General features: G+C 41.4%; 1 protein-coding gene across 10 annotated transcripts in view; it reads left to right on the forward strand.

Annotated features, from left to right (window-relative positions):
- Nucleotides 1–17,039, forward strand: part of ARHGAP24 (Rho GTPase activating protein 24) — a 225,790-nt gene that overhangs the window by 192,839 nt on the left and 15,912 nt on the right. For 8 of the 10 annotated variants that reach the window (XM_054202154.1, XM_054202153.1, XM_054202155.1 and 5 more), the window contains one exon: nt 11,242–11,449. In XM_054202154.1, the coding sequence (XP_054058129.1) occupies nt 11,242–11,449 (208 nt within the window). Of the gene's footprint in view, nt 1–1,618; nt 3,019–4,869; nt 6,789–11,241; nt 11,450–17,039 lie in introns of those variants that run through there. The other 2 variants (XM_054202159.1, XM_054202163.1) reach the window with 2 other exon arrangements.

Here is a 17,039-nt window from a genome sequence, read left to right on the forward strand (position 1 = left end):
GAAAGGTTTGTCTTGAAAGGTGTGATCTACTGGCATATTGAGTTGGTTTGGGAGAGGGGCAGGGGGAGGAGCAGAGTCTTCCGCAAATGGGTTAGGTAAGAAATCTGCTTGTTTATATAGCACGAAGGTGACTCATCCCATCCCCAACTTTCTCTTTGTAAAGCAGGCCTCATGTTGAGCTCCTTAGTGTTTTCTGACTCCAGTCCAGTAGCAGCATAAGCTGCTGTGGCAATAATAAATTTGAGGGCATAACAGAATTGGATTTTTCGAAGAGTGTTTTGTCACTTTTTGCACTTGGCTTCCAGCACCACAGTATCTTTCTGTGGCTGATAATGAGGAAAGGCAACCTTGCAGTTCTTCTGCAAGTGGAGAAGTGTCTACATTTTACAGGCAGGGAGCTGAGATTAGGTGAAACTCCATTTCTAGCCCAAGTCCACGCACAGAGCTACAAATAGAAACCAAATCTCTTGAGTCCTGACCCTATGCTTTCCTCACCAGCCCCTCATTTGCTTTTATAGGGCAAGAGCTATTTCTGGTTTACAGCTGGGAATCCTTCCAGCCACCATGAAAATTCTCAGGACACCATCATTGTTGTAGGAGTGTTTAATGCCAATTACTGAGGGAAGCACTTCGCTGAAGACTCTGCATGCTGATTTGCATAAAACAAGAGTTGGGTGCAATTCTTGAATTACCGTTTAAATTCATTTCTAGTTAAAACACTTCTAAGCACATTCTTTTTGTTCTTCCTTTTGGATTTGTTGAGCAAGTACATTGACTTGGTGTTATTTGTATTAGGAAGCAAACAGTTAACTTTCTGGAAAACGTGAGAATACATGGAACATAATTTTGGGTTTAGTGCTCATGCAGAAGGTTTGACCGTGATAACAAGGCAAAAAGAGTATCGTGGGATGTGTCACCATTAAGAACTGTGTTTCTAGCATGTCCCCCATTTTATTAACTACTTGTTACTTAGTTTGATAGTCTGAGCTATCTTGAGCAAGTCTTAATAAGCCGTATTAACTGTTCTGTAATTATGTATGGCCAGACACACTCATATTTTTGTTATCCCTTGCTGCATGGATGTTGCTACAGCTGCTGAAACAGTCTGACCCTTCTAAAGATGGGCACTTCTGGCTTAAATTGTCTTAAGAGCCTGCCTGTATGAGCTGTAGCCACTGAAGTTAAAAATCTTTTTATCGATTCCATGAAGTTGCAGTCACATGATGATGACTAGCCAGTAACAATTACCTGCAACACAAAATTATTTCAGACAGCTATTTAATCAAAACACCAGTGTTGTATCAGCTTCCTAAATTTCAGTACTAGACGGTAAACCACAATAGTCTGGTGTCGTACAAGTCAAGTGCCACTTTGAGTAACATATTTGAATTTTCTGGTTCTTTTAAGTATTGTAAGCAAACTCCGTGTGTGTGCGTGCGCACACGTGCAACGGATGTGTCTGAGCCTTGGTGAGCGACTAATATTTAAAGTTTGTCTGGCAGTGGGAAAGGACGCCTGGTACCGGAGCAAGGAGCTCTGTAAATGATTAACCATATCATTAAATTGTTATTTGTTAACCTGTGCTAGAAAGAGAAGGCAGGAGGGGGGTAGGTGGGAATCTGCTAAGGTGATGAGAAACAGCTTGTTTTTTGCACCAACAGAATAAGGTGACTGTGGAAAAAATTGTGAAAGGGAAAAGAAATGTAAATGAGCCCGGGCATGTAATGCCTGTTTGCACATGAAATTCCTCTCCTGATTAGATTAAAAAGGCAATTTTTTACAGGAGGGAAAGGCCTGAGCTTTAATTGCAGAGCTTGCAACTAAGGGGGAGGGAGGAGGCGAGAAGAAGGAGCGTGAGCGTTTTAGCAGGGGTAGTAACGTAAGGTCTGGCACCTCCTGCGGGAGCCAGGCACAGCCTGCTTGCTTTTCAAGCTGCCGCACACAACAGCCGCCTGAAGTCAACTCAAAGTCACCCGGAGGAGCAGACAAATCTGCGTTGCGGCAGCTCCCTCCTCTACGTCGTTTCCCTGCACCTGCTGCACGTGAGGGGCTGGCGCAGGCAGCAGCAGCAGCCGTGGCTGCCATTGCCAGGCGTGGGACCGGGAGCGAGCGAGCAAGCAGAGCATCCCCGTGTGGAGGCACGTATTCCTTAGCAGCTCCCCAGGATCCTGCTGGCAAAGATGCGCTGTGCTGCCGCATCTGACGCACCTCTCCCATGAGAGCTTCTGGTAGTTCGAAGGCAATAAAACAAGCGAGAAGCCCATGAGAACATCAGACAGGGAGCTGGGTATATAAAAGGCCTTTTGAAAGGAATCTGTTATGAACAGAGAGCCTTTTGGGCAAAGGGGCTGCTGTTTTTGCTTCTTGGTTGCAGAGATAAAGGGAACCAGCAAGGAGTATCGTATCCCGGAGGATTCTTCAGTGGCCTTTATGGTATTGTTCTCCTCTTTCCCTTTGCACACCGTGAAGCGCTGACCTTTTTCTGTGGAATTGGAGTCTCTGCCACTCAACACCCTGTTCCAGCTGGGAGGAAGAGGTCTTTCTCCCCCTCCATCTGAGCAGGCACTTCTGTTTGAATGGAAGATATATCTTTTTGCTGAAACTCTTTTGTTGTGACATTGCATAATAGACAGTTGTCTCGCCGCAAGAAATAAAAGAAACGAAAGGAAATAGAGAGACGGAAGGAAATTGTTCCCCAAAGCAAAACTGAAGCAGGGAAGAGAACATTAAAATCACTTCAAGCCCTACCCAAGATCTAGAAGACCACAAATCTCCTAGCTCCAGAGGAAAATACGCTATTATAAAAACTCCTCAGCAGTCAGTAACGATGAGCAGTCGTGGTGTTTCATCTGAATGCAGCTGGTAAAGGAAAGCTTTGGAGAGACCTGGGGTCTCTGGCCTGTATGATGCCTGAAGACAGAAATGCTGGAGTCCGCAGCCCAGGTGCCTTAGCAGCAGCTCCCTTCATTCCTAAAACTACTTATAGGAGAATTAAGCGGTGTTTTAGTTTCCGTAAAGGTAGGTCCATTCTGTCGCTGTGTTCTGGTTTGCTAGTGAAGCCATGGTTTCTGAGAAGTCAAGGAGGCTGTGTGTGCAGGGGCAGATGAGAGTACCGAAACAAAAGGCATTAAACAATGCAGATGCCAACATTCCACGAATGATTTATTTACTTCTTTGTTCGTTTGTTTGTAGCTGGCCAGCTGATACTGTCTCCTCTACATAATAGCCCATGAATGGGCTGCCTGAATGAGGTGGCTTGAGACAAGATTATAGCAGAGCCTCTGAGGAAAAATCAGTGTGAGCAGTGGGGGAATCAGACCCGTGGTGCTCCGAGTTGCCTATTTGTCTGCCAGAACATCAGGGAAAAGAGTTCAGGTGTGCATTTTGTCTGTGTGGGAGGAGGGGGGAGAAGAGAGGGAGCAAAGCAACTCGATAAATGTGCATCTGTGCAAAAGACTCAGTCCTTGGATTCAGAGATTTCTGATGGATTGAAGCATAGCCGTACGATGCACTGTCTTCTTGCAAGTGCTGCATTGCCACTTCATCCTGCTGCCCTGCAGCCTGCATTTGCCTTCCCACCTGCTGCATAGAGATGTTTAAAGCCAGTTTTCTTCTGCATTGCACATACTCCTGTTGAAGCAGTGCATGGCAGTACTGGGCGGGAGGAGGGCAGAGAGGGGGCTGGCTTTCAAAATATGTCACTTGGAAGTGCTGGAAGGGAAACACCTGTCTGAGAAAGGGGTATGACAAGTGGTGATAAGGTGCCACAGTGGTTGGGATGCGTGGGGAGAAACTACTACTATCATGGGGACAAAAACTTTGTGTGGGGGAAGAGGAGAATATTGGTGCTGCCTTAAAAACTAAGCTGGACAGAGAAATCCAAGTGAAAGGGCTAAATTGTCATGTTATTCTGAAGTGTGAGAAATGATCTTACACAGAGCTTCTATGAATACAATCATCTTCATCTCCTGCTCCTCCCTAAACTGTTCCTCCATGCTGCCATCTGTCCTTTTGCAAGACCAGGCAGCTCCTTGCTCACGAGACAGTTGTGATGTAGTAGCGTCATTGCTTTTGAGGGCTGTGTGCGCAGTCGGGGCGATGCCTTGAAACGAGGGGTCATAACCAGTGAGGGACTCACCACAGAACTATGGCAGAGATCAACTATCACCTGCAGCTGAGGCAGCACTGAAAGCTGTTTGCCCCCTGTACCCCCCCTCCCCAAGGCCAGCATTTCCCTTCGGTGCTGGAGTTCAGTCCTTCTGGAGACTGGGCAGGAGGATGTGGATGTGTCTGTATGAAGTGCATTTCAAGGTGTCGGTGTGAATTAGAGCTGTCTGTGCCCCATTTATACACTTAACTATTTGAGAAATGTTTGGAAGTTGAATAAAGGATTAACTGATAATTCTGCAGACAGCTGCCTTTGTGCCCAAGGTGCAGCCTTAGCCACTTCAAGAAGAGCTTCAGCTGTTGATTTTTTCCCCGTATGTTCTGACACAGAAACTCTTCATGTCTAGAACTCCAAGTGAAGCCGCAGCGCTTGAGGCAGAGGACAGAATGATGGAGGCCATGCTGCTAATTTGCTTTCCTCCACGTACCATTTGTTTCAGTTGCCTTATACACATTTTCTGTCAAAAGCATTGTCACAAGGCCAGATCAGAGCTGCAGAATGCTGGGTGCGCGTGTTTAACTAGGTCCATGTCTCACTGAAGTCAACAGAAAGATGAACATTAACTGGACTCTCAGTCAAACCTTATTATTAATTGGCATACCAAATTCTTATAACCTCATTTGCAGATTGTACACCTAAGTATAAAAAAAGGCAAAACTAGCCTTCTGCAGTTCTAAGCTGTGCAATGCGATGCACAAAATAAAATTAGCATGGAAAACCATTGGCTAGTCATTGGAAGAACTACAAGGGAATCATGACATTTTATGTTTAGGCAGAGGTACATCGTCATCTTCACCCATGATTCAAGGTGTGGAACCCTTCCTGGAAATCAAGATCAAAGCTGCATTGTGAAAAATTAAATGTCAGACCTGCTTGGAGGTCATGTCGTAGGAGAAGTCGGTGCTCAGAAGGCAACATCTGAACAGACACAAGAGCCAAGTGTCTTTAAAATCCAATTTAGGGAAGATGCTCTGTGGTACCACTACAGAAAGCTCCTGGGAGTTCATGCAGCGTAAGCAGAGAAAGCAATAACTGAGGGTAACTTTGCTGGCATGCAGTGGTGAGAACATTCAATAACATGGTGAATTTGGGTGAGCAGAGTTTTGGAGAAGGAGATGGCATTGGCCACAGCCAGAGAAATGGTGCAGGCCCTGATGTGATTGACTGTAATAAGTTCCTGGTGATGTTTTTAAAATTGCCTTCCTTCCTTTCCAGCCTGTAGCTAGTTCTGCTCTTATTTCAGAGTTGTTTTTTCTAAGCAGTAACCTCTGGTGTGCAGCTGTGCTAAACTCCAGGGCAGGAGTTTATCTTACCTTATCTACTGCTGGCATCACGCTCACTGTGTGGTAGGAGAAGGCTTGAAGGAAAGAAAATGAGTCAGGCGGGAACAAAATTCTGCCACAGCTATTTTTGTTGGGATTTTTCCTCTCCTGTACATAACAAAATTCTGTACAGAAGAAAATACTCTCTGCCTTTGACCCACTCAAAATGGCGCTTGGTGGTGGGGAACACCGGAGCAGAAAGCTGATAAGAATTTAAAACTCTGTATTATGTGGCCATGACAGCCACTTCTTTGTGTTACTCCAGGACCTTTGTTCCCAGCCCTGCTGTTGAAAACCATTCACCTGATCTGTAATTTTCACTGTCAATGAATTACTGATGTAGAATTGAGGGCTGCTTAAAATTCTCATCCAGATCCTAAGCTGAGACCAGTTTCTATGACCTTAACTGACCCTTTCTGATCACTATAGCCCATAAACTCAGAACTTGTTTTTGAAGGACAGAGATCATCTGCTGCACATCGAGAGAACACATGTACAGGCATCGGCCCTCTGGTGAAAGCAGAGGCCCTCTGTGCTTTATGCTGCCTGAAAATGATGCTGTCATCTGAACTGCTGAGGGGTGGCTTGGGAAAAGCAGAAATACCCTGGCTCACTGAGTGCGTGTGCTGGGGTAGAGCTAGAGCAGCAGGTGGGCTTTTTCAAGCTATTTCTTACAGAGTAAGGAGACAGAACTGCCTAGATCTTTCTCGTTTTTTCTTACTGAATCAGAAGCTTGGAGTCAATAGTCTTGAGATGTGACCCCTGCCTGCGTTCAGTAGCTAAGGAAATCATTGACTAATAGCATTCTTAGATTTAAAAAACATACCGTAACTTTGAATATGAAAATACCACAGTGCTTTCACAGCTCTTGAGTAGACATAAGCAGAATTTGGATATGGCACTCTTTCATAAGCTTTATGGGTATCTGTTAGGCCTGGAAATCCAAATTCCAAATGTTCTCTCTTCTCAAAATGTTTACAAAACTTCTGCTACGGGAATGTTCTAGTTAATGAATAACCGCTCGGCATGCCCTTTACTAGCATGTGATTTTCCTCTTTGATGTTATGCATGATCTTGGCTTAATTGGATATAGCTTTAAAGACCTACAAGAGCCTCTCTGAAAAAGCAGTTCTGCTGATTAAATCTGGTGACTGGTCAGAACTGGAATCTTGTACATTTCCCTGCCTTCCGCCAGCTGTGGGGAAGCCAAGCTGCTGCCATTCTGAATCTCAAGGTTTCTTGTTGGTTTTGTTTGTTTCCCCTCTGGCACCTTATCCCAAGGATAAACCAAACCACAGGTCAGCATTTGTACATCTCTGTATTTCTGCAGAGAAATTGGGATTTAGGAGGAGAACTTGGTTTTGGATTACAACGTGAGTTATGAGGGCTGTCTTTTATTTCCTTCTCCACAGAGGTGTTCTTGTTTAGTTACTGTAGTGGAAATTTACTTTTTAAAAACAGCATGTGAAATTATCTCTGTGGTTGTGGTTATGTTGCAGTCTTCGTAACTTGGACTGTCTTTTCCTTGCTTCTCTGTAAAGGAGATGCTAGTAGTTACCAGGTATAGCTGATAGTGTTCACCGTTGTCTGCCTCTGCCAACCACTAAGGTTTGCAATGACAATTCTTCACAGCATTGCCTTTGCTTCGTAATAGTCAATGTCTTAGTCTTTATGAACTATTAATCTACAATATCTCTGTAGTCATGAATTGTGACGTAAGAGGGGATAAAAGCATTAGAAAGTGACAGTGGAAGAAGATGCACCTTACAGGGCAATGATCATGACTTTTATTCCAAAACAGTGAAAAAACCAACAGACACCAGAAAGATGATGAGCAAGGTAGAAGCTATGACAGCATGATGCGGAAGCAGAGTTGTCATGTTTCTGCCACTTCTGCCCCTGGCAACAGAGTACTTTTTCCATAAGGCATCAGCAAGTCTGTAACTTAAGTCAGTATTTATTCAGGCTTATCGTGACTGATTCCTTTCATGGCCAAGTGCTGCCTGATGCAGAGTTCTGCATTTGTTAGGTGAAGGAAATTATTCCTTTGGAGAAGTTCAGCCTAGTCTTTGAGACCAAATCAAGCCTGCCTGAGATGAATTCCAAAGCCAAACAAATTGGAGAATGCAGAGTGTAGTAAATGGTGGCTTCAGAAGCAGTTCTGGGTGTGATGTGGTGATTTTCCATGAGACTTAGGTCTTAACTTTAGGTTATTACATTGTTGTCAGAATTACCGCACTAGCTGTGAGCTTCCCAAATCTGAATGTGGAGATCCTTATGCTGGTGAGGTAGATACGGTATTATCACCGTTCATATAGATGGGGAGCCAAGTCCCTGAAGCTTTATCTGTCATGTGAGGATGGTGGGGCATACACCTACACCTCCGGCCATGAAGTATTTATGTGGTCAGACTCAATGCAACTGTGTTCTGAGGATTGTGTAGGATCTGTATCCAGTCTGTCAAATCTGAGACAACTGCTGTAGTTATTCTGTCTCTCCTTCAGGCATTCCTAGCGATGTGTATTTTAAGTGTCTCAATGAACTTAAAATTAAAAAAACTAAAAATAAAAAAGTCCCTTAATTTACCATGTACCTTATTGCAGTCAGTAGTAGAAAGAATTCAGTTTTTACATTTAAGGGACCAGAACTGGGAAATTTTAGGCTCCAATTTGGATTATTTTTTTTTTTCTTGACATTGGTTACTTCTCCATCATATCAGGTTTTATTCTTCCTCAGATATAGTTTTTTTAAGGTTTTCTTCGTTCGGTACCTGTGATTTGCAGCTCCAATACAAAACCAAGTCTGTCATATCCATTTAATGCACATATATATAAAGCCCCATTTATATGAGGTTTTGCTCCCACTGCACAAAAAAAACTTATTCTGACTTTGCTCATTATCTATTAGGCATGCTTGGAAAGCCAATTCTAAAATGAAAAAAAAAAAAAAGGCAGCATCCCAAAAAATGTATTAATAGAAAGTGATGTGTTTTGACAGCAGTGTCATTACTGTTTCAGAGCAGTCTGGTAGGTTTGAGAACTTACGCTTTTCTCTGCAAATGTAAGCTGCAGTATGCACATTACTGATTAAAGAATGTTAGCATGGAGGGAAGAAAGTATAGCCAATAAGACAAAGCTTATTCATACTAATTGTACTATCAGTCGGCATGAGTTGTAATTGTACATCATATATGTGGAATATCCTATCTTATACTGATTAATTTTGTTTGAAAAGAGTCAAAACCTCTTACGTTTAAAATGAAGAGATCTCGTGGCTCTTGAAGGGAAGCTCAGACTGTATGTTCATAGGACAAACTGAAGTAGGACGGCTAAGTCCTACACCTAAGAAGGAATAACCCCTGGAAAACAGCTCTGCAGAAAGGACCTGGGTGGCCTGGGGGACAATAAGCTGGACACGAGCCAGCAGTAGACCTGGCAGCAAGGAAGGTTTGACGGCAGTCTGGGCAGTATCAGCAGGAGCAGAGCCAGCAGAGGGAGGGAAGCGATTAACTCATTCTGCTTAGCATTTTTTAGACCATATTCCAAATATTGTGTCCATTATAAAAAAAAAAAAAAAATAAAAAAAGGTGGTGGGGGGGAAGGAGATAAACTGGAGGGAGTTGAGCAAAGGGCCACCAAGATGCTTTGAAGCTAGAACACATGCCCTTTGAGGAGAGGCAGAGGAAGTTGGGCTTGTTCAGCCAGGAGAAGGGACAATTTTGGGGACACTGAACAGCAGCCTTCTTTAATATTAAGAAGGACTTTGAAATCCCCAAATTCCCATAATCACACAGATTCCTTAACTGACTTTCAGTGGACCTTCCTCCTTAATTCCACTACTTTCAGCAGAAGGGTTCAGAAAATGGAGGGACTTTAAGATTTCCTCCATGTTGAACAGCAGCAACCCTTAACTCAGACAAAGACAAGAAACCCGAATTCACTTAATACTCTTGCCATCCCCATAGGCAGGTTGGGAAGTTATGTAAGAATTAAGAAAACATAGTTTAACTCCTCTGCCAGCATGAAGAGGCTGAACTTTGCAGACACCAAATATTCCACATCCGTCAGTATTCTTGTGAGCTTGACTCACTCTGAAATTTCAAAAATTCCTTCTTTAATTGCTAATTGTTGGGGTTTGTGCTTTGTACAATATGAAAAACAGTGAGCTAATAAAGAGTCACTGTGTGATGTTCAGTCCCCTTACCTACTGCTGGTTTTGGCATCCACAAGTATGGGTACCATGGAAATCACAAAATATGCTGTTCTGCATCTCAGAATACTGTCTGGATGTCTTAGCTGGACATCAGTTACTCTCTCTAGTTATTTCCTGTGCTACAGTAAAAACAATTGCACTTAAATACAGACTCCAGACCTTCAGTATGGGCAACTAAGAGCTTGCTACCCACTTGCCATAACATCCTGGAACATACGCAAGGCAACTTTCCCCCCTACAACTAAGGTGTGAGTTATCTTTCTTTTGTTGGAGGAAAAATGTTCACATTGAAGGTTACCCTGAAGGATACTTCAATCTGAAGTCTACCTTAGCTTGTGGTTGGTTGTTCATGTAATTGTAATTGATGGGCGAATGAAGTTTTTGGGCCAAAAGCAAAAGCTCACTAGCTCAACCTTGGTCTTTCTTTAGAGAAAGCAAACCAAAACAACTCTGGTGTCCTTGCTGAATATTTTTAAACCAGTAGGAACTGTGCTCAGTGAAGGACACAATTTGACTTCTTTTTTTTTTTTTCCACTTTATAGCGTACGTAACTGGAAAAGGAGCCTTCCAAGCATAGGTAGTTACTTGGTCTTTAGTTCCTGGATCACGACTGCCTCAGAACTATTCATTGTCTTGCTATATATAGAAACTGAATTGCCTCAGTTCAGCCCCAAATACCATTTAACAAATGGTGGTCTCAAGAGAGAGCTTCCATCACAGATGACATGCCTGGACATTATTGTGAGGCTGTCTATGATGGCTGGCTCTGCAGTTTGAAAGGGAAAGACAAAATAAGCTATGAACAGTAGCTGTCTTTCCAGTGGTAGCAATGATATCCTCAGATCCGGGTTGAAGTTAATTCTGTCAAAAAAACCCTCCATGTTCTTCTGAGGTTAAGTATAAATGCAGGTTTCCTGCAGTTTGTCTGACATATTTCACCATTCACGTCAGGATATACTTCATATACAAAACTAATTGTTGCTAAAGCAGACAGGGATAATGCAATTTGTAATACATTATAGGGACAGTCTTTGTTTATGTGGGAAAACATAATTAATAATTTGGTTTAGTAGGAACGAAATCCTGAGTTTTATTTATAAATCTTTTGCTTTCCATGTATAAAGGTAATGTTTATATGCCATTGAAACTGATACAGGAACTACTTTTTTTTAAATAGGTAATTAAGCATGAACCAAAGAAGATGCTTTGGTTCATCTTCTTTGATGATCTCTTTTGAATCCGAAGTTTTGTGACAGAAAATCCTATTCGTATTATTTCTGTTTTCTGTGCTTATGGTCTGAAAAATCATTTACAGTATTTTATTTTAAATAAATTTTGAGCATTGTTGTAAAATATGTCAGCATTGTATTTCCACGAGAGTATCAAAGTGAAATAGAGCATTTTATTCTTAAGAAAGGAGTAGATTAATTGTGTATGCATTTAAATGACCTGTAAATTGTGTGGGTTGTAATAGAAGACAGGAGGTCCTCAAATGTGTTTATGAATCTCAACCAAGTCACATTTCTCTTTTTCATTCAGGTATTTTTGGCCAGAAACTGGAAGATACTGTCCGATATGAAAAGCGATATGGGAACCGCCTGGCCCCCATGCTGGTGGAACAGTGCGTGGATTTTATCCGACAGCGAGGGCTAAAGGAAGAAGGCCTTTTTCGACTCCCTGGGCAGGCGAATCTTGTCAAGGAGTTACAGGATGCATTTGACTGTGGAGAGAAGCCTTCTTTTGACAGGTAAAGTCCTCCAGCCGTCCCCTACTCTCTGAAGCCTAGACAAGACACAATCTGCTGTACTGGCTGACCCGCAGTGCTGTAAAACAAGTGTCAGCAACAGACACAGAATCACACAGAATCTTCAGAGTTGGAAGGGACCTCTAGAGATCATCTAGTCCAACTCCCCTGCTAAAGCAGGATTGCCTAGAGCACATCACTCAGGACTGCATCCAGACAGGTCTTGAAAGTCTCCAGAGAAGGGGACCCCACAGCCTCCCTGGGCAGCCTGTTCCAGTGCTCTGTCACCCTCACCGTAAAGAAGTTTTTCCGTGTATTTGAACGGAACTTCCTATGTTCCAACTTGTGCCTGTTGCCCCTCGTCCTGTCACTGGGAACCATTGAAAAGAGTCTGTCCCCATCCTCCTTCAACCCACCCTTTAGATACTTTAGACAGAATGACATGTTCTTGTGGGGTTTTCTGTGTTTCCTATTATCACTCTAAAATGTTGTCCTTTTTTTTTTTTTTCTGACTTTGGTGTCTGAAAAACTGTTTAGGAAAAGTATTGCTAATGGTTTGGCTTAATCAGAAATATCTAGGTTGCCTTGATCTTAGTATCATTTGAAATACAGTAGTGATGCTGGCACTTAGTCAGTTCCACAAAGGAAGAATTTCTGTTATCGCCAATTTCAATATGTTCTGTTACCTATAAAACTGACTGGAAGGGAAGTCTACTTTTATGTATGTCTTTAAAATTTTGGGCCTTTGGTCTTAAAATAAAAGTCGCTGTGACCATAATAACAAACCTATGTGGCTTTAAGGGTCTGGGTCCAATTTGTATTCCAATATTTATACATTTTTTCAGAGCTAATGAGAATTTTCTGGGCCAAGGAAGAACCCAGACCTCTTCACGCAGTTGTGTATGACTTCAGTCTTTTCTAAGATTAATTTTTTGTGCTGAACTTGCTCTCCTCCTATAAGTATTGACAACAGTACTCCACATATTCAGAGTGTGCAATCAGAGAAACAGAACCAGTGGATTATGAATGCCACATAGCCTTTTTAACTCTGATCAAAATTAATACGATGGTAATAAGAGACTGTTAAATAGTATTTGTCCTCAGTGTGTGCCCTAAGTGACATCTGTAACGCACCTCCAAAATGGAATTGGGATACTTCACTCCAATTGATGGTCTAATGTGAATTAGGAAGAAGAGGCAGGTTACATTTATTTTGTGAGACCTTTGACTGACAGCAATGCAAGTAACAGGAAGGAAAGCATAACTTGATCTTTTAGTGCAAGAACATGCCATGATATAAATCTAATTGCTGGAAATTATTTACCTCTTACCCTTCCCTATTCGTATGAAGTGACCAAATTTGTTATGCATGAAGTATCACAGATGTGTATCACAGATGCACAGAAGGCAGATATATGCTGTTTTATCTCCAATAGTTTCTCGAGTCCTTTAAAAAGGACTTTAAAAAGTGTCAAGAATTTATAATGCTCTGGAAAAGTGAACTGTCTTCCTATGAGGTTTATTAGTTTCTTATTGGAAGTTGAGAGTGAGGATGATTGACCAGAAAATAGCTTTAAGGAGACAGATGACTGTGGGAAGTGACAGTGTTAGCTGATAAATGTCTGTAGCATACTCACCGTCTATTCAAGTACTGTGTAACTTACTTAAAAACGGTAAAGCATCAATTGGGTACGTTTACCTTACTTGGACATTAAGACAAATATTATTGGTCATGTATCTGGCACAGATGGCACAGATATCTGGATCGGTACATCTCTCTACCAGAGATACAAGTAGGCGAATGGCAGAAACAAAAGGTTATTTTTCCAAGCCTGTAAACAGAATAATTGTAGAAGAAATGCTTAATTGTGGAGGAAATGCTTCAGAAAAAAGCCCCCCCTAAACTCCAGGAAGATGATGTACTGAACACCCCACTGAGAGGTGAAGCTTGAAAGAGGTGCACAAGTTCTGTCTATTCAAAACAAATGAAACCAGGACTCAGATGCATAATTTTTGCAAGGTTATCTAGCAATATCTGTAGCACACACTAATGAGCCCCAGGAACAGGCATGCTAGCTGACCTTTAGCAGATGAAACGGAGAAGGGATTTTACATGCTACTGCTGTGAAGAAGGCACATAATCTCTACTACAGCAATTAGAAACATCAGAAGGAGTTGCCTATAAATCACCGGTCCTGCCAGATCCACTGTGTTTAATCTGTAATTATATGTCATTATAAGTCAAAAGTCCGATAGTGCAAAATCTATCTAGGTTCTGTTTATTAATTTACATTTTGCCCATTCTCATACATCAATAATAACAGATTTTTGCAGTTAGAGCTGAGTTGATGGTTTTGTTGATGGGGCACAAAGCATAATGGAATCCAGGTCATGCTTCTGTAGCAGTACTGGGTCGCTGGCTCTGACTGGGAGAAAGACTAGCTGCTGTCATCAGTGTTGGAACTACTACAAAGAGCTGATGTTTGAGGAGTTTGCCATTTTTCATGCTGATACTTTTTCTGTGTATAAGTGTGCACAAGTCAAGCAAAGACTTTAGAACAAGTGAAGATGCTTTGAAACATGCGTGTAAGCTTGTGCATATGTTTGTGTGAGAATTAGGATTAAATAATCCTTCTTCTCTTTATGCTTTCGGTAAAATATGTAATTTGTAGAATTAAAAGAAAAAAAAAGGTAAGAATGTACAGCCATGATAAGTCCTCGTTTGAAATGTCACCTCTGTTTTGAAATGGTTGCACCATAGTGAAACACCTTACAGCCATTGGGAGATGGAGCTCAAATGCACAGGCACAGATCGGCTCTTTTGCCCAGAGTTCATCTGCTGTCCACAGTTCTGTGGAGACCCTGCTATTCTCCCCTCTTGCATTCCTATCCGCACCCCTTTGGCAAAGAAGACCACAGAATGAATGCAAGCAGAACACGTGGCACATTTGAAAGAAGTAGAATAGCTTTGCTCAAAAGAAAATGCAGCCATGTTTTGAAACATAAAACATGTTTGATAAATGGTATCTCTCACAGGAGTTAGCAGCTGGATGTTCCGATAATGAAGTCAGTTATAAAAACGCAGAGTAAATCCAGAACAAGTCAGAGAGTGGCAAAAATCTTCATGTATTAATTTGATCTTGATCTTATAGTTGGATAAGGTGTTGCTGAAGAACCATGAGCTATACGTATGAAAATGGAACCAGTACTTGAAATTTCTCAAACTCACAGAATGATAAAACCCAGTATCTCATCTGAAACATGAAGCACCCCAGCCCCCCTAGTATGAAAACTGGAACATCAGCATTTCTCACAGCCTTTGAAAGGGGAGGTACAACTGCTACAAATGAAAACTGCTGAGGCCTTTTGTGTGAAGAGAAAAAAAAAACAACCGAAAATTGTATGTCAGTTGAAAAACAAAAATCAATAAATACCTCGCTCCCTCTGTATGCATCTGCACATATTGTGAAATCTGCTTTAAGGAACTAACAGTGCAATTAGGCAATCATTCATGCTTGCTAGTATTTGAAATATACTTGGTATTTACAGTAGAGCTCCACCTCTGTGTAAAATTGTCCTCTCCGGGGAATCCATTTTGCTTGCCCTTTTGGGGTGTTTGCTTCTCTTGGCTGGTGTGGCATATATTTAAATTTAAAGTCCCTCAGCTCCTTTACAAATCATATGTTTGTAATGATACAAAGTAGATTATGACTATTTGTTCCATGAAATTAGCATAGCGAATATAGCACCGCATAAGAAAAATAAAATAAGGGTTTGTTCTACAATTTTTATCTAGAATGGGTACAAAATTGTATTTATCTTTTTATACTGCCTTTTTTCATCAACTGTTCGTCACAATTACTACCAGATGACATGAGAGTTAAGATTGCTCAGGGAGAAAAAAGTATTTGAAATGTCACTGAAACAAATATTAATACTTATGTGATTGATTGATGTATGTGGCTTGGATTTTCATAACTGCTATCACAAGAGTTTAAAGTTACACAGCTCACCTGCCTGTGTTTGTGTGCATGCACACAAGGAAAGCACGTAAATGCATATTTAGTAAAACAAAATCCCTATTATATTTTCTTGTGGGCATTATTTCCTCTAAAGAAGAATGCAGTACATTATAGGAGAAAATGCTACTTACTGCTCTAGTCACCATTGCGATCAGCTGAGAAAAGGGTATGTCAGTGGCAGTATATGATAGCTGGCAAATGCTATTACCTACTGGAGCCAAATAATCCCGAATGTAGAACTGGTATGTTCCTATGCATTTAATCACTGGGATTGCTGAAGCAAAATAAGACAATGATGAGGATGGTACTAATGTAATATCCTCAAGGTGAGAAAGACCACATGCACAATTCTTATTCTCCTCCAGAGGCAAAGAATGTTTTAAAATTTTGGTCAATGCAAAAAATTGAGCTGTCTCAGTGGGGCTGTAGTCTGCGCTGGCACTGTACAGACTGCAACGAGACGTTGGCTTGGATATCACTGGTTATTAAACTGTTCTTTTATTGTCTAAATACAAGCCTGTACATAAGAATATCTTTCTTTAGAAGCAGATAGTTCCCCACAAGGTAGGGGCTTTATTTCCTTCCTAGTGGGAAAGTGCAGTAATCCCTAAACAAAACATTTTTATGTGAAATGAAGTCTTTACTAGAAAGCTGGTTCCTGCCAAACACAAATGGCCTTAGGCCTGTGAAAATTCCTGTTCGTTTCTACCTGTTCCAGGCTTCCTTCCCTGATCCTCACAATCTGCTCATCAGTTATGCCTCTGTAGCCACTTCCACGTTGTTTCTGATTCTAGCCCTCTTTCTAACCAGCTAGCAGAAATAACCTCTGCATATGGCACAACTTAAAGACCTAGACATTTCTAGCATGATGCAAGGGTCATTAAATCAGTTTAATTGGTGTCCTGCTGTACGAGAGTGTGTTTTTAGTTACTGGCAGTGAATAAACATTTGTAGTTGCTGTGTGTGAATGTCAGTTTCAAAAATTGAGCTGGTGTGTCATCTGTGATTTAAAAAAAAAAAAAAGAAAAAAAAAGAAGGCGGCAGCCATGTATTTCACTTGCCGATGACAAATGACTTCTTAGATGGCCATGGTCACCTTTAAGAAAGGACGACATTTTGTTACTATATGGAAGGTCTGAGAGCGTGTTTTTTAAAGCATCCTTACTTAGGGTTCCAAGATTTGTGACTTTCTCTTCCAGCGAACAAGAACAGGTTGTTTATTTGTGGTGTTTTTCCATGTTTTATATATACTTAAAATAGCTGCAAAATCTTGCAGAAACTTAACAACCTTCTGAACAACCTATCAAATGATAAAATAATTTAGCAGCATGTTCACTGGAGCTGGTTTTTCCTGATGGGAAACCATCTGCTTCTTAGGCCTCTGCCCAGCTTACTTGAAAGCACTTGTGTCTCTCTTTAAGGATCTATATTTTTCTAAGTAAGTTTTAATGTCCTTGTATAGAGTTTGTCTTTTCATTTGTCAGTCCTAAATTGCTGTCTTCATCGCTGCTTTTAAAGCGTCACTCTCTAACCTAAGTGAATTGGCTGCTGTTACAATTACTGAAGTGGAT

The sequence above is a fragment of the Rissa tridactyla genome, chromosome 5 (genome assembly GCF_028500815.1).
Source record: "Rissa tridactyla isolate bRisTri1 chromosome 5, bRisTri1.patW.cur.20221130, whole genome shotgun sequence".
Lineage (NCBI taxonomy): Eukaryota > Metazoa > Chordata > Aves > Charadriiformes > Laridae > Rissa > Rissa tridactyla.